Source organism: Salvelinus namaycush, chromosome 33 (genome assembly GCF_016432855.1).
Source record: "Salvelinus namaycush isolate Seneca chromosome 33, SaNama_1.0, whole genome shotgun sequence".
In the NCBI taxonomy this organism is placed as follows: Eukaryota; Metazoa; Chordata; class Actinopteri; order Salmoniformes; family Salmonidae; genus Salvelinus; species Salvelinus namaycush.
The window spans coordinates 31,067,490-31,094,904 of NC_052339.1; the positions used below are offsets into that span (position 1 = coordinate 31,067,490).

The 27,415-nt window shown below is 47.0% G+C and overlaps 1 protein-coding gene across 1 annotated transcript in view; it reads left to right on the forward strand.

The window, feature by feature from the left end:
- LOC120027975 (serine/threonine-protein kinase 17A-like) overlaps nt 1-26,629 on the forward strand; it is a 43,499-nt gene extending 16,870 nt beyond the window's left edge. Inside the window, exons 2-7 of the mRNA XM_038973072.1 lie at nt 5,348-5,560; nt 17,959-18,103; nt 19,875-20,001; nt 20,111-20,159; nt 21,851-22,030; nt 24,300-26,629. Of these exons, the coding sequence (XP_038829000.1) occupies nt 5,348-5,560; nt 17,959-18,103; nt 19,875-20,001; nt 20,111-20,159; nt 21,851-22,030; nt 24,300-24,633 (1,048 nt within the window). The 3' untranslated portion in view covers nt 24,634-26,629. The remainder of the gene's footprint in view (nt 1-5,347; nt 5,561-17,958; nt 18,104-19,874; nt 20,002-20,110; nt 20,160-21,850; nt 22,031-24,299) is intronic.
- Nucleotides 26,630-27,415: the final 786 nt, after the last annotated feature.

Here is a 27,415-nt window from a genome sequence, read left to right on the forward strand (position 1 = left end):
CGAACAAAATGAACATTTATTGTGTAGCTGGGACTCTTGTGACTGCAACCATATGAAGATCTTCAAAGGTAAGTAATTCATTTTATCGCTATTTCTGACTTTTGTAATTTCTTTACTTAGTTGTAAAATGTTTGTATGCTTTTGTAAGCGGGGCGCTGTGCTCAGATAATCGCATGGTATGCTTTTGCCATAAAGCCTTTTTGAAATCTGACAAAGCAGCTGGATTAACAAGAAGTTCATCTTTAAACCGATGTATAACACTTGTATATTTTATGAATGTTTATTATGACTATTTCTGTATTTTGAATTTGGCGCTCTGCAATTTCACCGGATGTTGTTTAGGTGGGTTGCTAGCGGAACGCCTGCGCCAGAAGGGTTAACCTCTTTCAGCTAGGGGGCACTATTTTTATGTTTGGAAAAATAACGTTCCCAAGGTAAACGGACTATTTCTCAGGCCCAGATCGTAGAATATGCATATAATTGACAGATTAGGATAGAAAACACTCTAACGTTTCCAAAACGGTCAAAATATTGTCTGTATATATTATATATTTAACAAGACTAAAAACACCATTATTATATCACGAACTTGGCTGTTTTGTTGTAGTTGTTTTTCACAGAAATACACTGTCCAGTAAGTTGTGTTTTTCCCCCCTTGAGGTTCTCTAGAGTTCAAAACCAACTCCATTTCATCCAGTCCGTTTCCACTCCTGCCCCGACAACATGACGTTCAGCATGGTGGCGTCAGGCAGGCATGACTGCACTGGATGTTTCCTCTTCGCTAGTCAGATCTATCCCTCTTGGCTTCCCAGTCTCTAGCACGCCATCGCAGTATTGTACATGATGCAGGCTAGTGACACTGCTCTCAGGAGAAAGCACAGTATTTTACACAGTATTGTACATGATGCAGGCTAGTGACACTGCTCTCAGGAGAAAGCACAGTATTTTACACAGTATTGTACATGATGCAGGCTAGTGACACTGCTCTCAGGAGAAAGCACAGTATTGTACACAGTATTTTACATGATGCAGGCTAGTGACACTGCTCTCAGGAGAAAGCACAGTATTTTACACAGTATTGTACATGATGCAGGCTAGTGACACTGCTCTCAGGAGAAAGCACAGTATTTTACACAGTATTGTACATGATGCAGGCTAGTGACACTGCTCTCAGAAGAAAGCACAGTATTTTACACAGTATTGTACATGATGCAGGCTAGTGACACTGCTCTCAGGAGAAGAAAGGGAGGATGCCCCTATCCATCCATCCATATCAACATACAGTAAAGACAGCCTGAGACATATGACTGCTGTTCAGTAACTCAACCTTCAAGACCGCTGTGTTTCAGGGTTTGTGGTCAATTCCATGTAAATTCCAGTCAATTTTGGAAGTGGAGTGAAATTCTAATTTCTCTTCAATGCTTTTCAATGAGGGAAATTGGAATTGGAATTTGGTTTACTTTCTAAATTGATCCCAATCCTGCTGTTTCCTTTCCTTGAAAGACACGGGTGTTGACTGAGGACAGTCTTACACCATTTAACTTTATCTGCGTGTGCAATGAGGGGTAAAGCAGTTCGGACACAAAAAGGAGCATGTGGTTTGTGGTTGAGGTTCTGAGTTTCAAGCTCTAAGGCTTGTATGAGGGGAGCGAAGGTCAGGGAAGGATTTTAGGGTGGGTGTTTACTCAAAGTCCACCCTTGGCAGCTTGGCCCACTTCGAGGTCAGTCTCTCTCGACGGCCACTCTGTTTTGACGTGATCTGTAAAAATCCTTGTGTGTGTGTGTGTGTGTGTGTGTGTGTGTGTGTGTGTGTGTGTGTGTTTGTGTTTGTGTTTGTGGGCACTCATGGCTATCGCTCACAAAAACACTGTGTGTTAATCAGCCTCCCAAAGTCATCCCAGCCTCCCGAAGTCATCATTCTTTAGACCTGTTTACCAGAGATTTGGCTGGCTCTGGACTGTTCCACTGCAAACCTCTCAGTTCAAATAACCTTTCCTAGTCCTGGCAAATACACTCCCCTTAGTTAAGTCAATACCACTTAAATTGTATATAAATGTGAGGTATGTTGCGTTGGCCTGGAAACAATACAACAACAAAATAGTATCACTGTCTACTAGAGGTCGACCGATTATGATTTTTCAACACCGATACCGATTTTATTGGAGGACCAAAAAATAGCCAATACCGATTAATCGGCCGATTTAAAAAAAATATATAATAATAATAATAATAATAAATATATATATAATTATTAATAATAATAATATAAAAATAAAAATAAAAGATTTTTCTTTTTTGTAATAATGACAATTACAACAATACTGAATGAACACTTATTTTAACTTAATATAATACATCAATAAAATCAATTTAGCCTCAAATAAATAATGAAACATGTTCAATTTGGTTTAAATAATGCAAAAACAAAGTGTTGGAGAAGAAAGTAAAAGTGCAATATGTGCCATGTAAGAAAGCTAACGTTTAAGTTACTTGCTCAGAACATGAGAACATATGAAAGCTGGTGGTTCCTTTTTAACATGAGTCTTCAATATTCCCAGGTAAGAAGTTTTAGGTTGTAGTTATTATAGGAATTATAGGACTATTTCTCTCTATACCATTTGTATTCCATATACCTTTGACTATTGGATGTTCTTATAGGCACTTTAGTATCGCCAGTGTAACAGTATAGCTTCCGTCCCTCTCCTCGCTCCTACCTGGGCTCGAACGAGGAACACATCGACAACAGCCACCCTCGAAGCAGCGTTACCTATGCAGAGCAAGGGGAACAACTACTCCAAGTCTCAGAGCGAGTGACGTTTGAAACGCTATTAGCGCGCACCCCGCTAACTAGCTAGCCATTTCACATCGGTTACACCAGCCTAATCTCGGGAGTTGATAGGCTTGAAGTCATAAACAGCAGAGCTGCTGGCAAAACGCACGAAAGTGCTGTTTGAATGAATGCTTACGAGCCTGCTGGTGCCTACCATCGCTCAGACTGCTCTATCAAATCAATAACTTAGTTATAACATAACACACAGAAATACGAGCCTTAGGTCATTTAATATGGTCGAATCCGGAAACTATCATCTCGAAAACAAAAAGTTTATTCTTTCAGTGAAATACGGAACCGTTCCGTATTTTTTCTAACGGGTGGCATCCATCAGTCTAAATATTCCTGTTACATTGCACAACCTTCAATGTTATGTCATAATTACTCAAAATTCTGGCAAATTAGTTCGCAACGAGCCAGGCGACCCAAACTGTTGCATATATACCCTGACTCTGCGTTGAATGAACGCAAGAGAAGTGACACAATTTCACCTGGTTAATATTGCCTGCTAACCTGGATTTATTTTAGCTAAATATGCAGGTTTAAAAAGATTATACTTCCGTGTATTGATTTTAAGAAAGCAATTGATGTTTATGGTTAGGTACAGTCGTGCAACGATTGTGCTTTTTTCGCAAATGCGCTTTTGTTAAATCATCCCCCGTTTGGCGAAGTTGGCTGTCTTTGTTAGGAAGAAATAGTCTTCACACAGTTCGTAACGAGCCAGGCGGCCCAAACTGCTGAAAATACCCTGACTCTGTTGCAAGAGAAGTGACAAATAAATTCATGTTAGCAGGCAAATAAATTCATGTTAGCAGGAAATATTAACTAAATATGCAGGTTTAAAAACATATACTTGTTTATTGATTTTAAGAAAGGCATTGATGTTTATGGTTAGGAACCTTTTTCGCGACTGCGCACTGCATCGATAATATGCAACGCAGGACACGCTAGATAAACTAGTAATATCATCAACCATGTGTAGTTAACTAGTGATTATGATTGTTTTTTTATAAGATAAGTTTAATGCTAGCTAGCAACTTACCTTGGCTTCTTACTGCATTCGCGTAACAGGCAGGCTCCTCGTGGAGTGCAATGAGAGGCAGGTGGTTAGAGCGTTGGACTAGTTAGCCGTAAGGTTGCAAGATTGAATCCCCGAGCTGACAAGGTAAAAAATCTGTCATTCTGCCCCTGAACAAGGCAGTTAACCCACCGTTCCTAGGCTGTTATTGTAAATAAGAATGTGTTCTTTAACTGACCTGCCTAGTTAAATAAAGGTGTAAAAAAAAAAAAAAGATTTCCGATTGTTATGAAAACTTGAAATCGGCCCTAATTAATCGGCCATGTGGAGGGGTTACTGGTTACTCGAGGTAATTGAGGTAATATGTACATGTAGTTAGAGTTAAAGTGACTATGCATCAATCATAAACAGAGAGTAGCAGCAGTGTAGAAGAGGGGTCTGGGTAGCCCTTTGATTAGCTGTTCAGGAGTCTTATGGCTTGGGGTTAGAAGCTGTTAAGAAGCCCTTTGGACCTTGACTTGCCGCTCTGGTACCGCTTGCTGTGCGGTAGCAGAGAGAACAGTCTATGACTAGGGTGGCTGGAGTCTGACAGTTGACAGCAGCCAAGAGGGGGGGCTGATGTGGGTGTGTCATCTTGATGTGGGTGTGTCATCTTCATGCACTCCTTTCTCTCAGAGAGGACCCTCTATTCCCTATGGGTCCTGGTCAAAAGTAGTGCACTACATAGGGAATAGGGTACCATTTGGGACACAACACTCGCTGTGTGTTCTTCACACCAGACCAGGCCCCTGCTCCTGCATCATCACAGTCCACATTCAAAGTGGGTCAGAGCCACAAAGCAGACGGTTGTAACGGTGAGAAAATGGGCCCACTTGGGTTCTGGGGACGGGGGATGACTTCATCCTGTAGAAATGCCAAGGAAACAAAGGGATGTTAAGCTCCAACGATAACAAGTGTGCCGGTTTCAGAATCACTAGAACACCCCTCTCTTTCGCCATCACACACACACGCCATCACACACACACAGCTCAAGTCTCTTCTCTCACTGAGATGAAAGGGTTCCACGGGGGGGAAATAAGTTTGTGTAAATACGCTGCTTGTACATTGGTTCCTTTGATTTGTAATGGCATTCAGCTCTAATGAGATGCACTGGGATTAGTTCATTTAGTTTCACAAGACTTGAAATTCAAACGTTCATTGCGGCTTTGTGTCATTCTTGTGAGTTGGTAGAAAGACAGTATTGGGTCAGTGGAACTAGGTCATGTAGTCAACTTGGGATTAACAAATGAAAGACTGCCTTCGGTTACCATAGTCACAGTTACCATGGTTACAGTTACCGTAGTTAAAAGGCTTTATAATAACTTTGATGGTGAATAAATTAACCTACTGTAGATGGCATGAGGCTTTTCCAGCCGCTTTCTAGTCTACCTTATTCTGTGAACTAGAATACAACCTCTCAGTGAAACATAACTGTTAACGCAACACCCTCTTCTCCTCAGGGGGAAGTTTGCCGTGGTGAGGAAGTGTGTGGAGAAGTGCACGGGGCAGGAGTACGCCGCCAAGTTCATGAGGAAGAGGAGGAAGGGCCAGGACTGCAGGCTGGAGATCATCCACGAGGTGGCCGTTCTGGAGCTCGCCACGGCCAGCCAGCGGGTGGTCAACCTGCACCAGGTCTACGAGATGGCCTCCGAGATGGTGCTCGTCCTCCAGTTGTGAGTATAGCACTATGCCAATATGTTGTGGGAACCACGTTCTCGGCGTTACGGTGCAGAGAGGATGCAGAGGTCTGCCCCTCTTTCAGTTGTTTTAATCCTCTTCAGACATGGACAACATCTGGTTATGTACGTACTGTACACTCACACAGCCTGAGTGTCTCAGTAGTCTCAATATGGCTCCATCTCCTTCTTCTACACTGATCTGAAGAAACAGGATAGGTGATGGGATCTCATACAAAGTGTTATTCAGGTCATGGAAAAGGAAGCTCAACTCCTACGTATCACTTTTGACCCACAGAATGTACGAGACGGGCACAGCAGACTGATCTCCTAGCTTCCTGCCGCCTCACCTGGCTGATGAATAATAAAAAGCTCATGACCCAGATGGTTCATTGAAAGGCAGCAGGTCCACGGCAAGCCATTAAATATTGAGACTGCAGTGAAACCCTGTCCTCCATGACTATCCCTCTTTCCTGTACACAGAGACACAAGCGAGAGAGAGGACTGAGCGAGAGAGAGCGAGAGAGAGGACTGAGAAAAAGAGAAGGAGAATGACAGTACAGGAGAAGGGGGTTACTGTACATAGGCAAGGAGAAATAATTGCAGGACTAGGATAAATACAAATAAAAAGAGGCCTCCCTGGATAGAGGGAGGGAGGGAGACAGAGGCCTCCCTGGATAGAGGGAGGGAGGGAGACAGAGGCCTCCCTGGATAGAGGGAAGGAGGGAGACAGAGGCCTCCCTGGATAGAGGGAGGGAGGGAGGGACAGAGGCCTCCCTGGATAAAGGGAGGGAGGGAGGGACAGAGAGGCCTCCCTGGATAAAGGGAGGGAGGGAGGGACAGAGAGGCCCCCCTGGATAAAGGGAGGGAGGGAGGGACAGAGAGGCCTCCCTGGATAAAGGGAGGGAGGGAGGGACAGAGAGGCCTCCCTGGATAAAGGGAGGGAGGGAGGGACAGAGAGGCCTCCCTGGATAAAGGGAGGGAGGGACAGAGAGGCCTCCCTGGATAAAGGGAGGGAGGGAGGGACAGAGAGGCCTCCCTGGATAAAGGGAGGGAGGGAGGGACAGAGAGGCCTCCCTGGATAAAGGGAGGGAGGGACAGAGAGGCCTCCCTGGATAGAGGGAGGGCGGGAGACAGAGAGAAGTCTCGCTGGATGGACAGGGGTAGGGAGAGAGAGGGGGAGGGAGAGGGAGGCCTCCCTGGATTGAGGGAGGGAGAGCAGGAGAGACAGAGCGAGTAAAAAATCGTAGGCCATAGAGAGCAGTAATCCAGTCCCAAAAACCAGGGCAATACTCCCCATGCCTCAGTGAGCACTGGCTATTTCAACAACGTGCCATCCCCCTCCTCTCTTCCCCTCTGCTCGTCTCTGCTGCACTGGATGGGGCACACAGACACACAGAGGCATTGTGTTGGGGATTGGGTTTCTCCTGTGTCACATGCTGACATTGAACTTTGGGTTTGTTATGGCGAGAGATTTGTCAGGGATCCATCACACTGATTGGCTGATTGGTTTCCCAGACAGGATCCATACTGGTCACCAGGCTCTTTGGGTTCAAACTCACTGTAGAAGAAAAACTATTAGCCTACTGTACCTAACCAATAATAACATCTGAGTCAAGTCAAACTACTTGGCTTTTTTCTATTACAATATTGGAATATTAAAATATGAACACACTTTAATTAAGAACTTCTAAACAGTCCTTTCAACGTATCAAAAATATGTTTATGAGTGGTAGAGAGATACCAGTGTTGTTGACCAATGAGACCTGCCATGGTTCTCATGTGCCCCCTGTGTGTGTGAAAGACTGTCCTGTGGTGTGGAGAGGGAGAGGGACTAGATGCTGTGACAACAGAACTTCCCTCTCTTCTCCTCCCCGCCTGCCCGTGGAAACTACCCCGCCTGCCCGTGGAAACTACCCCGCCAGCCCGTGGAAACTACCCCGCCAGCCCGTGGAAACTACCCCGCCTGGCCGTGGAAACTACCCCGCCAGCCCGTGGAAACTACCCCGCCTGCCCGTGGAAACTACCCCGCCTGCCCGTGGAAACTACCCCGCCTGCCCGTGGAAACTACCCCGCCTGGCCGTGGAAACTACCCCGCCTGCCCGTGGAAACTACCCCGCCTGCCCGTGGAAACTACCCCGCCTGGCCGTGGAAACTACCCCGCCTGGCCGTGGAAACTACCCCGCCTGGCCGTGGAAACTTCCCCGCCACAGCTGTTTCTCTGGACTCGTGTGCCTACATGTGCATGCACTCTTGAGTGTGTCCCTTCTTCCCTCCTTCCCTTCTTCCCTACATGGCACCTTGAGTCTATTCTCTCCTCCCACAGGGCAGTTTGACTGACTGCAGCAGCTCTCTCTCTCTCTCTCTCTCTCTCTCTCTCTCATTGGATGGTGTATCAATACACCCAGTCACTACAAAGATACAGGCGTCCTTCCTAACTCAGTTGCCGGAGAGGAAAGAACCCACTCAGGGATTTCACCATGAGGCCAATGGTGACTTTTTAACCGATAGTTGAATGGCTGACAGGATAACTGAGGCTGGATCCAATCTACACTGGAGTTGCTTACCAAGAAGACAGTGAATGTTCCTGAGTGGCCGAGATACAGTTTTGACAAAAATGTGCTTAAAAATCTATGGCAAGACCTTAAAATGGTTGTCTAGCAATGATCAACAACCAATTTGACAGAGCTTTAAGAATTTTGAAAATGAAAATCGGCAAATGTTGCACAATCCAGGTGTGGAAAACTCTTAGAGAATTACCCAGAAAGACTTACAGCTGAAATAGCTGCCAAAAGGTGATTCTAACATGTTTTGACTCAAGGTTGAATACTTGAAAACTTAAGATATATTAGTGTTTTATTTTTCAAAAATTCTAACATTTGTAAAAAATAAAAAAATAAAAAAAAAATGTTTCTCCCACTTTGACATAAAAAAGACATATATACATTTTTCTCTCACTTTGTAACACAACAGAATGTAGAAACTGTCATGGGGTGTGAATACTTTCTGAAGGCACGGTATGCTTTAGAATGACACTAGGTTACCTGGGAGAAAAGTGATTTATTCTCAGGATGGAACATTTGTAAAAATACGAGGAAAATATTCAACCCAAGTGTGGTGTGTGTCTGTTTCAGAAGAGCAGAAACAAATGTCATTCTACTTAATGAAACGCTAAAGGGGTGACCATTACTGAAGAGCAGACTCCGTCTCCACTCCATCTCCCGCCCTCTCACTCTCTGCCTTTCTTATGTTAAACTACTAAACTACTTCATTGGGCCGCGACACAGTGTTTGAGCTGTAAAATTTCAGATTTTTCCCCCCCCAGCAGAATCTCGTGCCTAGCACAAGTGGCCCTCGTTGCCCTCACGTTTCAATGCCCCCACCTACATGCGCAAACACAAACACACACACACACACACACACAGAGCTACTGGGCTTTAAAACAGTTTGCCGTCCATCATAAGGGCGTTTCAGTGTGAGGGCGGGTGTTCTGTTGACTGACGGGTGACTGTTCTGTGGTCAACCAGTCAAATAGTCCTATATCCAGTCACAGAGGGGAGGGAGGGCCTATCTGATGGAAAACCCCAGGCCATACAAATACCATGGGAATGCCCTAACTCTGCCCTAAAGAACGCCCTAACTCTGCCCTAAAGAATGCCCTAACTCTGCCCTAAAGAATGCCCTAACTCTGCCCTAAAGAATGCCCTAACTCTGCCCTAAAGAATGCCCTAACTCTGCCCTAAAGAATGCCCTAACTCTGCCCTAAAGAATGCCCTAACTCTGCCCTAAAGAATGCCCTAACTCTGCCCTAAAGAATGCCCTAACTCTGCCCTAAAGAATGCCCTAACTCTGCCCTAAAGAATGCCCTAACTCTGCCCTGAAGGATGCCCTAACTCTGCCCTGAAGGATGCCCTAACTCTGCCCTGAAGGATGCCCTAACTCTGCCCTGAAGGATGCCCAAGCTCTGCCCTGAAGAATGCCCAAGCTCTGCCCTGAAGAATGCCCTAACTCTGCCCTGAAGGATGCCCTAACTCTGCCCTGAAGGATGCCCTAACTCTGCCCTGAAGGATGCCCTAACTCTGCCCTGAAGAATGCCCAAGCTCTGCCCTGAAGAATGCCCTAACTCTGCCCTAAAGAATGCCCTAACTCTGCCCTGAAGGATGCCCTAACTCTGCCCTGAAGGATGCCCTAACTCTGCCCTGAAGGATGCCCTAACTCTGCCCTGAAGAATGCCCAAGCTCTGCCCTGAAGAATGCCCTAACTCTGCCCTGAAGAATGCCCAAGCTCTGCCCTGAAGGATGCCCTAACTCTGCCCTGAAGAATGCCCAAGCTCTGCCCTGAAGAATGCCCTAATTCTGCCCTGAAGAATGCCCTAACTCTGCCCTGAAGAATGCCCTAACTCTGCCCTGAAGAATGCCCTAACTCTGCCCTGAAGAACGCCCTAACTCTGCCCTGAAGAACGCCCTAACTCTGCCCTAACTCTGCCCTAACTCTGCCCTAAAGAATGCCCTAACTCTGCCCTAACTCTGCCCTAACTCTGCCCTAACTCTGCCCTAAAGAACGCCCTAAAGAACGCCCTAACTCTGCCCTAAAGAACGCCCTAACTCTGCCCTAAAGAACGCCCTAACTCTGCCCTAACTCTGCCCTAAAGAACGCCCTAACTCTGCCCTAAAGAACGCCCTAACTCTGCCCTAAAGAACGCCCTAACTCTGCCCTAAAGAACGCCCTAACTCTGCCCTAAAGAACGCCCTAACTCTGCCCTAAAGAACGCCCTAACTCTGCCCTAACTCTACCCTAAAGAACGCCCTAACTCTGCCCTAAAGAACGCCCTAACTCTGCCCTAAAGAACGCCCTAACTCTGCCCTAACTCTGCCCTAACTCTGCCCTAACTCTGCCCTAACTCTGCCCTAACTCTGCCCTAACTATGCCCTAACTCTGCCCTAAAGAACGCCCTAACTCTGCCCTAACTCTGCCCTAACTCTGCCCTAACTCTGCCCTAAAGAATGCCCTAACTCTGCCCTAACTCTGCCCTAACTCTGCCCTAACTCTGCCCTAAAGAATGCCCTAACTCTGCCCTAACTCTGCCCTAAAGAATGCCCCAACTCTGCCCTAAAGAACGCCCCAACTCTGCCCTAAAGAACGCCCCAACTCTGCCCTAAAGAACGCCCCAACTCTGCCCTAAAGAACGCCCCAACTCTGCCCTAAAGAACGCCCCAACTCTGCCCTAAAGAACGCCCCAACTCTGCCCTAAAGAACGCTCCAACTCTGCCCTAAAGAACGCCCCAACTCTGCCCTAAAGAACGCCCTAACTCTGCCCTAAAGAACGCCCCAACTCTGCCCTAAAGAACGCCCCAACTCTGCCCTAAAGAACGCCCCAACTCTGCCCTAAAGAACGCCCCAACTCTGCCCTAAAGAACGCCCCAACTCTGCCCTAAAGAACGCCCTAACTCTGCCCTAAAGAACTCCCTAACTCTGCCCTAAAGAACTCCCTAACTCTGCCCTAACTCTGCCCTAAAGAATGCCCTAACTCTGCCCTAAAGAATGCCCTAACAATTCAATTCAATGTGCTTTATTGGCATGGGAAACATATGTTTGTAGCATTGCCAATGTAGCATTGCCAAAGCAAAACTAAGAATGCCCTAACTCTGCCCTAGACTAAAACAGACTGAAACAGCTTTAAGTGGACTCCTGTGGTGTCCTAGCCTGTCCTGAACTAGCCTATGGGGCTGGAGAGGGGTTAGTGTTAGCATTAGCAAACGCAGAGAGATAATTGGTTGGCCTGCTAGATTAGCATCCTAAACTAATGCCAAGGACACCACACTGCATGACCTCTGCTAACAGTCACTCCAGTCCAGTGACTTAACCGCTCACCTGAACAAGGCTAAAACATTCCGTGTGTGGGGGATGCTACTCACTCAATGGGTCGCTACTGGAATGACCATTCTTTAGGACGTTAGATTGCTCTAGTTAACATTTGTTCATATTTCTCCAAGTTCTTTTTCTTTTTTCTTTTACCTTTATTTAACTAGGCAAGTCCGTTAAGAACAAATTCTTATTTTCAATGAGGGCCTAGGAGACTCATAGTTCAGCCTTAGTGTTGTCACGATACCAGAATTTTGACTTCGATCCTGATACCAGGTTCAGTATTACGATAGTCGATACTCGATACCAAAATGATACCATGGTAAAATAAAAGGTGTATTAGCTCAAGTCCCAGAATGCCACTTGATCCAGACAAATCAACTCAGCTACTGCTCTGTTCAATAGTTGGGCGTCTTTTGAGTTCAATATTATTTATTTTAAAGTTGATGAGACAGTCATGCAAATTTAATGATATAATTATACAATCATACAATTCATTTGACTTTGGTAAATAAACAATCTAACTACATAACATAATGGTAATAATGTATTTGAATGGTAATTATCTATTGATAAACTGGGTAAATCAAGATATAGCCTAAGCCTATCCACAATACAGCTGAATGCATATTCAATAGCAGTGTGTGCATGCATTGAGTTATTGAGGTTGTTTTGGCTGATTACATGGGGCTACAGATGACACTGTTATTTTATTGTACTGATCAAAAACATTTGGATAGAAGTAGCAATCTCTTCTTTTTATAAAAGCCTTGTCTCCTTAAACCCAGTAAGTAGGTAGTTCATGACAAGGCACACGCCCAGCCCCACAGTCAGTTAGGTGAGGAAGAGACGGGACTGACGGAAGTATCTTTGGACATGACGGAGAGACAATTAGGTGAATTAATCAAGTTTGTGGTAACAATAAGCTTTGAAATCAACATATGTTGTTTTATGGTTTGCATATTATCACAAAGAAAGACTAGTGAATTGATGATAGCTTTAGCTGAAATGTTAGCCGTCAAAGCTGGAAGCTACCAGTATCTTCTTCCATTGTTACAACACTTTACCTGTATGGACATTGTTTTGCGAACAGTAATGAACAGTTTCAACATTTCTACATACCGTGTTGCATTATTCAAGTGTTTTAACTTCTGTGCATCATGAGTAGAGAGGTAACATGATACAGCCCAGACTCCCAGTTCATCATGAGTAGAGAGGTAACATGTTACAGCCCAGACTCCCAGTTCATCATGAGTAGAGAGGTAACATGTTACAGCCCAGACTCCCAGTTCATCATGAGTAGAGAGCTAACATGATACAGCCCAGACTCCCAGTTCATCATGAGTAGAGAGCTAACATGATACAGCCCAGACTCCCAGTTCATCATGAGTAGAGAGCTAACATGATACAGCCCAGACTCCCAGTTCACCATGAGTAGAGATCTAACATGTTACAGCCCAGACTCCCAGTTCATCATGAGTAGAGAGGTAACATGTTACAGTCCAGGAGGGAGGGAGGGAGATAGAGACTGGGGGAGAGAGAGACTGGGGGAGAGAGAGACTGGGGGAGAGAGAGACTGGGGGAGAGAGAGACTGGGGGAGAGAGAGACTGGGGGAGAGAGAGACTGGGGGAGAGAGAGACTGGGGGAGAGAGAGACTGGGGGATAGAGAGACTGGGGGAGAGAGAGACTGAGGGAGAGAGAGAGAGAGAGACGGAGGGCGAGAGATGGAGGGAGACGGAGAGAGATGAGACGGAGAGAGATGAGACGGAGAGAGATGAGACGGAGATAGATTAGACAGAGAGATGGGAGGGAGAAAAAGCATTTTTTCCCCCTTCTTTTTTTGACAGTTGCTCGATATTTTGAGGCACTAGAGCAAACCCGGAGACATGAGGAGGAGGAGAGGGACCGGGAGCGGCGTGGGCTTCAGATGAGGGACAGCCTGAAATTATAGAGCGCTAATCAAGCAATTACAGTATGAGGCAGAAGGAGGGAGGGAAGTCGAATGGGGGGGGGGATTAGCGAGCCAGGGTCCAAAGTGCTCTTTTCCAGGCAGGATGGCGAGGGCAGGGGCTGGATGAGGGAGTGTGGCCTCATTGGGCTCTCCTCTCTGGGCCCCCAGCTGGGAGTTCATTATCGCCGTAGTGCTCCATGGTGGCACGCGAGGTCCCGGGCCGTGGCTTCCAGCCCAGAGAGAGAGAGGGAGGGAGGGGAGGATATGAGCAATGAGGGAGGGTTAATCTCATCTCCGGACTGGAGCAAGGGGGATAGCCCGTCCAGTGAAGCTACACTGAGCTCTTTCTCTCCATCCTCCATTGATAAAGTGGCTAGTCTTTGTGTTGCTTGTTCGAGTGGAAACAAAACAGGTTACCAGAAATAGACCAGACGGATCCTGTGTTCCGATTGGCTGAAATGGGTTGGTGATAAAAGTTGGATCGATCTTTCCCGGCAGTGCATCATTGATTTAATTAATCCATGGCACAGGGAAGGGGGGCCAATACAAATATACAGTAGTGGATTCAAAAACACAATGTGCACGAGAGCACATACCCTTTGACATAAAGTTTTCCAGGCCTTGTCTAACAAGTGGGGTTCCTTTCAGCAGGCAACATAATGAACATGAACGCTTGTAGAAACACAACTCATACCACTGACTGGGAGAAATGTTTCCATCCAGGAGGATGAGAAGGATGGAGGGATGACTTGTTCTCTAGATTTCTCTCTCACTCAGCCTCTCAGAGGAGCTTAAAGCTGTGACTTACCCACAGGTCACCTACTGACTGTCACCTGGTCACCTACTGACTGTCACCAGGTCACCTACTGACTGTCACCAGGTCACCTACTGACTGTCACCTGGTCACCTACTGACTGTCACCAGGTCACCTACTGACTGTCACCAGGTCACCTACTGACTGTCACCAGGTCACCTACTGACTGTCACCTACTGACTGTCACCAGGTCACCTACTGACTGTCACCTACTGACTGTCACCAGGTCACTTACTGACTGTCACCTACTGACTGTCACCTGGTCACCTACTGACTGTCACCTACTGACTGTCACCAGGTCACCTACTGACTGTCACCTACTGAATGTCACCAGGTCACCTACTGACTGTCACCTGGTCACCTACTGACTGTCACCTACTGACTGTCGCCAGGTCACCCACTGACTGTCGCCCGGTCACCCACTGACTGTCGCCCACTGACTGTCGCCCACTGACTGTCGCCCACTGACTGTCGCCCGGTCGCCCACTGACTGTCGCCCACTGACTGTCGCCCGGTCGCCCAATGACTGTCACCCACTGACTGTCGCCCACTGACTGTCGCCCACTGACTGTCGCCCGGTCACCCACTGACTGTCGCCCGGTCACCCACTGACTGTCACCAGGTCATAAAAGATAGGACAGATAAAAGTGGATCCCTGATACACTGTTGGCTGTCTAATTCCAACACTTCTAGACAAGGCAGAGCATCTTGTTCTCTGGCCCCTTATGCAGTTATTGAGTCCAACCTGCTGCACTAAGAGCTATTTCTAAATCGTAGAAATTCAAAGAACTTGTTTTGCTCATGTGATGTTTGTGTGTGTGTGACATCTTGGCATTAACAGTTCATGAGTGTGGTGCGTGTACGTGCCCTCAGATTAGAAGGGCGTTGAACACTCGGCCCTACAGTACCACACCACAGTAGTGTAACGACTGGCCAGACGTGCTCTCATCATCCAAAACAGCAATGACCTAGTTATGAATCTGCCAGATTTCTATTCCCTCTCGACCCTGGTGCACTCAGTGGTTAGAGGCCCAACTGGCTATAATTACTGGCCCTGATAACAGAGGAACCATTTTGAGCCCTCAGTGTCTGTGGATAATACAGAGAGACAGCGACGCTCTGAGAAACTGTCCCCAAAAGCCCCGGCCACCGGGAAGCGTTTTGGTTCTGTGCCGTATTGTCTAATGACTTTTCTCTGCCAGTTGGACGTGTCTGCTGTCCCGCCTTATACTGGTCTTCAGTTTAAACAGAATTAGCTCTGTTGTTTTGGTACCAAGCGGCTAACATTTAAAACATTCAGAGTTGTATATATTTTTTTGCTTTAAAGTAGTTGGGGCAGTTTCTTTGCCCAAATGGTGGGTCAGGATTTTCAGGTCTCTCCAGAGATGTTTGATCGGGTTCAAGTCCGGGCTCTGGCTAGGCCACTCAAGGACATTCAGAGACTTGTCCCGAAGCCACTCCTGCATTGTCTTGGCTGTGTGCTTAGGGTCGTTGTCCTGTTGGAAGGTGAATCTTCGCCCCAATCTGAGGTCCTGAGCGCTCTGGAGCAGGTTTTCATCAAGGATCTCTCTGTACTTTGCTCCATTCAACTTTGCCTTGATCCTGACTAGTCTCCCAGACCCTGCTGCTGAAAAACAACCCTGTACATGATAATTCTGCCACCTCCAGGCTTCACCGTAGGGATGGTGCCAGGTTTCCTCCAGACTTGACGCTTGGCATTCAGGCCAAAGAGTTCAATCTTGGTTTCATCAGACCAGAGAATCTTGTTTCTCATGGTCTGAGACTCTTTAGGTGCATTTTGGCAAACTCCAAGCGGGCTATCATGTGCCTTTTACTGAGGAGTGGCTTCCGCCTGGCCACTCTACCATGAAGGCCTGATTTTGGTGGAGTGCTGCAGAGATGGTTGTACTTCTGAACGGTTCTCCCATCTCCACAGAGGAACTCTGGAGCTCTGTCAGAGTGACCATTGGGTTCTTGGTCACCTCCCTGACCAAGGCCCTTCTCCCCCGATTGCTCAGTTTTGCCGGCCGGTCAGCTGTAGGAAGAGTCTTGGCGGTTCCAACCTTCTTCCATTTAAGAAGGATGGAGGCAACTGTGTTCTTGGGGACCTTAAATGCTGCAGACATTTTTTTGTACCCTTCCCCAGATCTGTGCCTCGACACAATACTGTCTCTGAGCTCTACGGACAATTCCTTCGACCTCATGGCTTGGTTTTTGCTCTGAAATACACTGTCAACTGTGGGACCTTATATAGACTTGTGTGTGTGCCTTTCCAAATCATGTCCAATCATTTGAATTTAGCACAGGTGGACTCCAAGTTGTAGAAACATCTCAAGGATGATCAATGGAAACGGGATGCTCCTGAATTTAATTTAGAGTCTCATAGCAAAGGGTCTGAATACTTATATAAATAAGGTATTTTTGTTTCTATATTTTTTTTTTAAATTAAATTTCTAAAAACCTGTTTTTGCCTTGTCATAATGGGGTATTGTGTGTAGACTGATGAGGAAAACATTTATTTAATCCATTTTAGAACAAGGCTGTAAAGTAACAAAAAGTGAAGGGGTCTGAATACTTTCTGAATGCACTATTTATCATACATCATTGTATACCTAAAGCTACAGTCCAGACCTAGTATAACAGTAATGCTTCCATCCCTCTCCTCGCCCCATCCTGGGCTCCAACCTGGGAACTTCTGAACACATCAGCAACGGCCTCCCACCAAGCATCGTTACCTATCGCTCCAGAGCAAGGGAAACAAGGTCTCAGAGCGAGTGACGACACCGATTGAAACGCTACTAGCGCACACCGGTTACGCTAGCTGTAAGGCAGCATTAACCCTGACCACCAATCAGGAGAAACACAGCACTCACACAGTCATCAATCAGGACAGGTTATCCAAGACTCCCACACAACACAGCAAACCACTGGTCTAGGTCAAGACACTATGGACCGAGACAGAGTAGTGAAATGCAAAATGAAAGGTTTGACTGTTTGTACATGTAAGATGTGTTTTGTACTTGACGTGACTTCATTGCAGAGATGTGTTTTGTACTCGAGGTCTATGTGACTTCAATGCAGAGATGTGTTTTGTACTCGAGGTCTATGTGACTTCAATGCAGAGATGTGTTTTGTACTCGAGGTCTATGTGACTTCAATGCAGAGATGTGTTTTGTACTCGAGGTCTATGTGACTTCAATGCAGAGATGTGTTTTGTACTCGGTCTATGTGACTTCAATGCAGAGATGTGTTTTGTACTCGAGGTCTATGTGACTTCAATGCAGAGATGTGTTTTGTACTCGAGGTCTATGTGACTTCAATGCAGAGATGTGTTTTGTACTCGAGGTCTATGTGACTTCAATGCAGAGATGTGTTTTGTACTCGAGGTCTATGTGACTTCAATGCAGAGATGTGTTTTGTACTCGAGGTCTATGTGACTTCAATGCAGAGATGTGTTTTGTACTCGAGGTCTATGTGACTTCAATGCAGAGATGTGTTTTGTACTTGAGGTCTATGTGACTTCAATGCAGAGATGTGTTTTGTACTTGAGGTCTTCCAATGCACACCAGCAGATAGCAAGCCTGACAAATCAGACAAGATGAGATCTTTAACCAGTCAATGTGTGTCCACAGTGCGGCCGGAGGGGAGATCTTTAACCAGTCTGAATGTGTCCACAGTGCGGCCGGAGGGGAGATCTTTAACCAGTCTGAATGTGTCCACAGTGCGGCCGGAGGGGAGATCTTTAACCAGTCTGAATGTGTCCACAGTGCGGCCGGAGGGGAGATCTTTAACCAGTGTGTAGCGGAGAGGGACGAGGCCTTCATAGAGGAGGACGTTAAGAGGCTGTTGAGACAGATCCTAGAGGGAGTCTCCTTCCTCCACAGGAACAACGTGGTGCACCTGGACATCAAGGTCAGTCCCCGACCCCTGTTAGACGCTGTACCTTATTTTATTAGGATCCCCATCAGCTGCTCTTCCTGGGGTCCAACCTTTTATCAACGTTCACTTCTTATGTATGTTAGAACGGGTGGGGAAACATGTTGGCTTGAAGGGCCACGTCGCGATTAAAACATTCAGAAGAAGGCCGCACAGATTTTTTTTTTCGGGGGGTGGGGGTCGATTCCTTTGTCAAAAGACATTTGTGTGCCAGAAAAAGCCAGTTATCTGAAAAGATATACTCTCCAGTTTTAGATGTTCAAGAGGTCCACATTTGAGCAATTAAGTCAGATAAACTCATGGATACCATTGTGTTGTCTCTGCCTGCAGTTTGTAAGGAGATGAAGGTAGTTTCTGGAGCCATTGCTAAGTAGGCCAAAATATCTCTTTAAAGATGGAGGCAAGCTTTAATACCATGGTTTAGATCCTCTACCAAACATACAAGCAAGTTAGTCCCCACTAGACCTCCTCTCTAATGCTGCTGTCCAGTTAGCCCCACTAGACCTCCTCTCTAATGCTGCTGTCCAGTTAGCCCCACTAGACCTCCTCTCTAATGCTGCTGTCCAGTTATCCCCACTAGACCTCCTCTCTAATGCTGCTGTCCAGTTAGCCCCACTAGACCTCCTCTCTAATGCTGCTGTCCAGTTAGTCCCACTAGACCTCCTCTCTAATGCTGCTGTCCAGTTAGCCCCACTAGACATCCACTCTAATGCTGCTGTCCAGTTAGCCCCACTAGACATCCACTCTAATGCTGCTGTCCAGTTAGCCCCACTAGACCTCCTCTCTAATGCTGCTGTCCAGTTAGTCCCACTAGACATCCACTCTAATGCTGCTGTCCAGTTAGCCCCACTAGACCTCCCCTCTAATGCTGCTGTCCAGTTAGCCCCACTAGACCTCCCCTCTAATGCTGCTGTCCAGTTAGCCCCACTAGACCTCCCCTCTAATGCTGCTGTCCAGTTAGCCCCACTAGACCTCCCCTCTAATGCTGCTGTCCAGTTAGCCCCACTAGACCTCCTCTCTAATGCTGCTGTCCAGTTAGCCCCACTAGATTCTGTCCAGTTAGCCCCACTAGACCTCCACTCTAATGCTGCTGTCCAGTTAGCCCCACTAGACCTCCCCTCTAATGCTGCTGTCCAGTTAGCCCCACTAGACATCCACTCTAATGCTGCTGTCCAGTTAGCCCCACTAGACATCCACTCTAATGCTGCTGTCCAGTTAGCCCCACTAGACCTCCACTCTAATGCTGCTGTCCAGTTAGCCCCACTAGACCTCCCCTCTAATGCTGCTGTCCAGTTAGCCCCACTAGACCTCCCCTCTAATGCTGCTGTCCAGTTAGCCCCACTAGACCTCCCCTCTAATGCTGCTGTCCAGTTAGCCCCACTAGACCTCCTCTCTAATGCTGCTGTCCAGTTAGCCCCACTAGATTCTGTCCAGTTAGCCCCACTAGACCTCCCCTCTAATGCTGCTGTCCAGTTAGCCCCACTAGACCTCCACTCTAATGCTGCTGTCCAGTTAGCCCCACTAGACCTCCTCTCTAATGCTGCTGTCCAGTTAGCCCCACTAGATTCTGTCCAGTTAGCCCCACTAGACCTCCACTCTAATGCTGCTGTCCAGTTAGCCCCACTAGACCTCCACTCTAATGCTGCTATCCAGTTAGCCCCACTAGACCTCCTCTCTAATGCTGCTGTCCAGTTAGCCCCACTAGACCTCCTCTCTAATGCTGCTCTCACGCTGCTCTTCTCTCCAGCCCCAGAACATTCTGTTGACCTGCAATGCTCCTCTGGGGGACATTAAGATCGTGGACTTTGGTCTGTCCAGGATGGTGAGCAGCAGTCAGGAGCTCAGAGAGATCATGGGGACCCCGGAGTATGTGGGTGAGTAGAGCAGCGGACACACAACCTCTGACCTGACCAGCGGCCATGTTGTTATGACCATCATGGTGACTCCAAGTCTTCAGTTAATAAGTCATTTTTTCTTTTGCAGCTCCAGAAATCCTTGATTACGAACCAATTAGCACAGCAACAGACATGTGGTAAGTGACCTTTCACAGTATCTTAGTGCAGTGGTTCTCAAACCTCTCCTCAGGGACCCTCAGCCATTCCATGTGTTTGAGAGCTAGCACACAGTAACTTGGTGCAGTGGTTCTCAAACCTCTCCTCGGGAACCCTCAGCCATTCCGGGTACTTCATCTATTCCAGAGCTAGCACACCTGATTCAACTGGTCAACTCATCATCAAGCCCTTGACTAGATCAATCAGGTGAGCTAGTTCAGAGCTACAACAACATTGTGAAACGTTGAAGAGAGGATTGAGAACCACTGTCTTAGTACAACAGTATGTGGTATGGCTTGTGATTTGTTTTATCCAATAGCTTCTTTGAGACAGAGAGAGATACAATGGAGAACTTCACACGTGTAAGAAAACAGAACCATTCCCTGAAATGATAATGAGTTTATCTTAGAGAGAAATTATTCAGCTCATTTCCAGTGGCTGTATATACACTATATATACAAAACTATGTGGACACCACTACAAATTTGTGGATTTGGCTATTATAGCCACACCCGTTGGTGACAGGTGTATAAAATCAAGCACACATCCATGCAATCTCCATAGACAAACATTGGCAGTAGAATGGCCCGTACTGAAGAGATCAGTGAATGTCAACGTGGCACCGGGATAGGATGCCACCTTTCCAACAAGTCAGTTTGTCACATTTCTGCCCCTATAGAGCTGCCCCGGTCAACTGTAAGTGCTGTTATAGTGAAGTGGAAATGTCTAGGAGCAACAACGGCTCAGCCGCGAAGTGGTAGGCCACACAAGCTCACAGATCGGGACCACCTAGTGCTGAAGTGCGTAGCGTGTTAAAAGTCGTCTGTCCTCGGTTGCAACACTCACTACTGAGTTCCAAACTGTCTCTGGAAGCAACGTCAGCACAAGAACTGTTCGTCGGGAGCTTCATGAAAGGGGTTTCCATGGCCGAGCAGTCGCACACAAGACTAAGATCACCATGCTCAATGCCAAGCGTCGGCTGGAGTGGTGTGAAGCTTTGTGGCCATTGGACTCTGGAGCAGGGGAAACGCTTTCTCTGGAGTGATGAATCACACTTCACCATCTGGCAGTCCGACAGACGAATCTGGGTTTGGCGGATGCCAGGAGAACGCTACCTGCCCAAATTCCTAGTGCCAACTGTAAAGTTTGGTGGAGGAGGAATAATGGTCTGGGGCTGTTTTTCATGGTTCGGGCTAGGCCCCTTAGTTCCAGTGAAGGGAAATCTTAACCCTACAGATTACAATGACATTCTAGACGATTCTGTGCTTCCAACTTTGTGGCAACAGTTTAGGGAAGGCCCTTTCTTGTTTCAGCATGACAATGGTTTGTCGAGATTGGTGTGGAATAACTTGACTGGCCTGCACAGAGCCCTGACCTCAACCCCATCGAAAACCTTTTGGATGAATTGGAACACCGACTGTGAGCCTGGCCTAGTCGCCCAACATCAGTGCCTGACCTCACGAATGCTCTCCGCAGCAATGTTCCAACATCTAGTGGAAAGCCTTCCCGGAAGAGTGGAGGCTGTTATAGCAGCAAAGGGGAGAACCAACTTTATATTAATGCCCATGATTCTGGAATGAGATTTTCGATGAGCAGGTGTCCACCTACTTTTTGTCATGTAGTGTGTGTATATATATCTGTCTAATTGTTTGTCACTGTATGTATCTGCCAGGAGTATTGGGGTGCTGACCTATGTGATGCTGACCGGTACCTCTCCCTTCCTGGGGGAGGACAAGCAGGAGACCTTCCTCAACATCTCCCAGATCAACGTCAGTTACCAGGAGGACGAGCTGGAGCATGTAGACCAGGCCGCCATCGCCTTCATCAAGCTCCTGCTCGTCAAAGAACCCCAGTGAGTAATGTGGTCATTGGAGGGTGCAGGGGAGGGGGTTCTAAGCTGACATATGGAATTGTTTTAAGAAGGTCATACAATGGATCATTTAGCTATTTGATTTAGAATTCAGAATTTTAGGTATAAAAAAATATATATATTTGGTAAAATATTGAATTTGGCATTTACTACTATAGCCCAAAGAAATGCATTGAATAACACATTCATAAATGCAAAAAAGGCAGTCAAAAAATGTCATAAGGAATAAGGTTTTGAAGTGTCTGTCCTATATCTAAGAGATACACATTTAACCCCTTATTTTTGTTGGCACAAAACGACCTCCGTACTGCCATTCATGTGTACCTTTAGACGAGTCCTGTTGGGCTAGTGGGGGTTGTAGAGCAAAATGAAGAACAGTCTTTTTTTAAATTATGATTATTATTTTTTTTATCCCCTTTTCTCCCCAATTTTCGTGGTATCCAATCGCTAGTAATTACTATCTTGTCTCATCGCTACAACTCCCGTACGGGCTCGGGAGAGACGAAGGTCGAAAGCCATGCGTCCTCCGAAGCACAACCCAACCAAGCCGCACTGCTTCTTAACACAGCGCGCCTCCAACCCGGAAGCCAGCCGCACCAATGTGTCGGAGGAAACACCGTGCACCCGGCCCCCTCGGTTAGCGCGCACTGCGCCCGGCCCGCCACAGGAGTCGCTGGAGCGCGATGAGACAAGGATATCCCTATCGGCCAAACCCTCCCTAACCCGGACGACGCTAGGCCAATTGTGCGTCGCCCCACGGACCTCCCGGTCGCGGCCGGCTGCGACAGAGCCTGGGCGCGAACCCAGAGACTCACTGCGATGCAGTGCCCTAGACCACTGCGCCACCCGGGAGGCCCTAGAAGAACAGTCTTGAAGGAGTTCCCACATATGCTTGTTGGCTGCTATTCCTTCACTCTGCGGTCCAACTCATCCCAAACCATCTCAATTGGGTTGAGGCGGGTGATTGTGGAGGCCAGGTCATCTGATGCAGCACGTCTCCATCACTCTCCTTCTTGATCAAATAGCTCTTACACAGCCTGGAGGTGAGTTCGGTCATTGTCCTGTTGAAAAACAAATGATAGTCCCACTAAGCGCAAACCAGATGGGATGGAATATCGCTGTGGTAGCTATGCTGGTTAAGTGTGCCTTGAATTCTAAATAAATCACTGACAGTGTCACCAGCAAAGCACCATCACACCTCCTCCTCCATGCTTCACGGTGAGAACCACACATGCAGAGAGCATCTGTTCACCTAATATGCGTTTCACAAAGACATGGCGGTTGGAACCAAAAATCTCAAATTTGGACTCATCAGACCAAAGGACAGATTTACACCGATCTTCTTCTTATTGGTGTCCTTTAGTAGTGGTTTATTTGCAGCAATTCGACCATGAAGGCCTGATTTCACGCAGTCGCCTCTGAACAGTCGATGTTGAGATGTGTCGGAAATTGAACTCCATGAAGCATTTATTTGGGCTGCAATCTGAGGTGCAGTTAATTGCCGATATCTGAGGCTGGTCACTCGAATGAACTTATCCTCTGCAGCAGAGGTAACTCTGGGTCGTCCTTTCCTGTGGCGGTCCTCATGAGAGCCAGTTTCATCATAGCGCTTGATGGTTTTTGTGACTGCACTTGAAGAAACGTTCAAAGTTCTTGAAATGTTCCGGATTGACTGACCTTCATGTCTTAAAGTAATGACGGACTGTAATTTCTCTTTGCGAGCTGTTCTTGACATAATATGGACTAGGTATTTTATTCTGTATACCATTCCTACCTTGTAACAACACAACTGATTGGCCCAAATGCATTAAGGAAAGAAATTCCACAAATTAACTTTTAACAAGGCGCACCTGTTTATTGAAATGCATTCCAGGTGACTACCTAATGAAGGTGGTCGAGAGAATGCCAAGAGTGTGCAAAGCTGTAATCAAGGCGAGGGGTGGCTACTTTGAATAATCTCTAATCTAAAATGTATTTTAATTTGTTTAACACTTTTTTTGGTTACTACATGATTCCATATTTGTTATTTCATAGTTTTGATGTCTTCACTATTATTATACAATGTAGACTGCCAGACCACAAATATCTAGTCTATATACAGTAGGATAGGCCCCTTGGGGAATCAAATCCACATCCTTTGTGTTGAAAGTGCTATGCTTGGTCAAACCAAACCAAACCATTAGAGAAGGTGAATATGGAGGTAAAAGTTTCCAATGATTCCCTGGCCTCACACAGTCCTTTCTCCCAACAGGAACCGTGCCACAGCTGAGGAGTGCCTGCAGCACCAGTGGCTCCAGCCAAAAGAGAAAAGGGAAGCCGAGGCGACAGTAGAGGTGAAAGAGACTATAAGCCCCACCAAGTGCACCTCTGAGCCAGCCAACCCCGAGAGCCACATCAGGGGTGAGGAGGAGGAAGGCCCCGAAACGGAGGAGCTGATCGTGATGGCGGCCTACACACTGGGCCAGTGCCGCCAGTCAACAGACAAGGAGGTCATGACCCCCGACCAGAAGGCCATCTCCAAACGCTTCAAGTTTGAGGAGCCCTTCAGCGCCCTCCAAGAGGTTCCTGGAGAGTTCATCTACTGAAGGACTCACACACACATCTCATCCTCTACACTAGGTGGTCCTGGAGAGCTAGTGGTGGTGTTGGGTCTCCCTTCTGCCCTTCACTGACACACCAGATAATTCAGATCGTCACGGCCCTGATTAGTTGCTTAGTAGAATCAGGTGCATTAGTGATGGGTTGGAGCCAAAGCCTGCACCAACCAGTAGCTCGCAAAGAACCTGGGTGGAAAAACTCCTGCTCTTACATCTAGGGAAAAGCAGTTAAACACATTGCACTTACAAACCAGAAGAAACATCTCACACTTTTCTAACCCACCTCACGGTCTGAATTCGTAACCCAAACTGTTTTTTTGTCCCTTTCTTTTCATATACACCCTGTCGTTACTCCAGACTGAGCCTTGTTGTGACGTTACTCCAGACTGAGCCTTGTTGTGACGTTACTCCAGACTGAGCCTTGTTGTGACGTTACTCCAGACTGAGCCTTGTTGTGACATTTCTCCAGACTGAGCCTTGTTGTGACGTTACTCCAGACTGAGCCTTGTTGTGACGTTACTCCAGACTGAGCCTTGTTGTGACGTTACTCCAGACTGAGCCTTGTTGTGACGTTACTCCAGACTGAGCCTTGTTGTGACGTTACTCCAGACTGAGCCTTGTTGTGACGTTACTCCAGACTGAGCCTTGTTGTGACGTTACTCCAGACTGAGCCTTGTTGTGACGTTACTCCAGACTGAGCCTTGTTGTGACGTTACTCCAGACTGAGCCTTGTTGTGACGTTACTCCAGACTGAGCCTTGTTGTGACGTTTCACCAGACTAAGCCTTGTTGTGACGTTTCACCAGACTAAGCCTTGTTGTGACGTTTCACCAGACTAAGCCTTGTTGTGACGTTACTCCAGACTGAGCCTTGTTGTGACGTTTCACCAGACTAAGCCTTGTTGTGACGTTTCACCAGACTAAGCCTTGTTGTGACGTTTCTCCAGACTAAGCCTTGTTGTGATGTTTCTCCAGACTGAGCCTTGTTGTGACGTTTCTCCAGACTGAGCCTTGTTGTGATGTTTCTCCAGACTAAGCCTTGTTGTGACGTTTCTCCAGACTGAGCCTTGTTGTGACGTTTCTCCAGACTGAGCCTTGTTGTGACGTTTCTCCAGACTGAGCCTTGTTGTGACGTTTCACCAGACTGAGCCTTGTTGTGACGTTACTCCAGACTAAGCCTTGTTGTGACGTTTCTCCAGACTAAGCCTTGTTGTGACGTTTCTCCAGACTAAGCCTTGTTGTGACGTTACTCCAGACTAAGCCTTGTTGTGACGTTACTCCAGACTAAGCCTTGTTGTGACGTTACTCCAGACTAAGCCTTGTTGTGACGTTACTCCAGACTGAGCCTTGTTGTGACATTACTCCAGACTAAGCCTTGTTGTGACGTTACTCCAGACTGAGCCTTGTTGTGACATTACTCCAGACTAAGCCTTGTTGTGACGTTACTCCAGACTGAGCCTTGTTGTGACGTTACTCCAGACTAAGCCTTGTTGTGATATTTCTCCAGACTGAGCCTTGTTGTGACGTTTCTCCAGACTAAGCCTTGTTGTGATATTTCTCCAGACTAAGCCTTGTTGTGACGTTTCTCCAGACTAAGCCTTGTTGTGATATTTCTCCAGACTAAGCCTTGTTGTGACATTTCTCCAGACTAAGCCTTGTTGTGACGTTTCTCCAGACTAAGCCTTGTTGTGACGTTTCACCAGACTAAGCCTTGTTGTGACGTTACTCCAGACTAAGCCTTGTTGTGATATTTCTCCAGACTAAGCCTTGTTGTGACGTTTCACCAGACTAAGCCTTGTTGTGACGTTACTCCAGACTAAGCCTTGTTGTGATATTTCTCCAGACTAAGCCTTGTTGTGACATTTCTCCAGACTAAGCCTTGTTGTGGTGCTTTGTTTTCTTTTTCTTTGGTGCCTTGCTGGGAGAATTAGAGAAGGAATTGCATATTTTTTGTCCATGTTTTGTCTGCCATGTATTTTCTTTATGTTTAAGGTTATAGGGGAAAGGGGGGGGGGGGATTAATTATATATATATATATAAAACGTTATGTTGATATAAGCGTACGTCTCTAAATAACTCTGAATAAGCCATTGCACACGTTTGACCCAGAGCTGGGAACATCCCATGCGTTTCTATCTCTTTACCAATAATTGCCACTTGCATATGCAGAGAGCCCTTGGTTTTCTTTCCTAACTCTCAAATAATAGTCATAGTCTCCATCAAACAAGAAGCTTCTTATTATGGGATGTTCTACTGTAAATAAAGATATATCTCTTAAACCTTTTTCTGAGTACCATTTTATTTTTTATACTGAATTATGGCCTAGAATGAAGATGTATTTATTTCAGAGGAGATGATGCGTGGACACACTGGCAGCTGTGCCCGCTGGGTGCCCGCTCCCCTGGGTCCCTGCTCCCCTGGGTCCCTGCTCCCCTGGGTGCCCGCTCCCCTGGGTTCCCGCTTCCCTCTCCTCTGGGTTCCCGCTTCCCTCTCCCCTGTGTGCCCCGCTCTCCTGGGTTCCCCGCTCCCCTGGGTTTTTCCTGCTCCCCTGGGTTTTTCCTGCTCCCCTGTGTTCCCGCTCCCCTGTGTGCCCGCTCCCCTGGGTTTTTACCCGCTCCCCTGTGTGCCCACTCCCCTGGGTTCCCCGCTCCCCTGGGTTCCCCGCTCCCCTGGGTTCCCTCTCCCCTGGGTGCCCACTCCCCTGGGTTCTCCGCTCCCCTGGGTGCCCTCTCCCCTGGGTGCCCACTCCCCTGGGTGAGGTGAAGCAAAGCA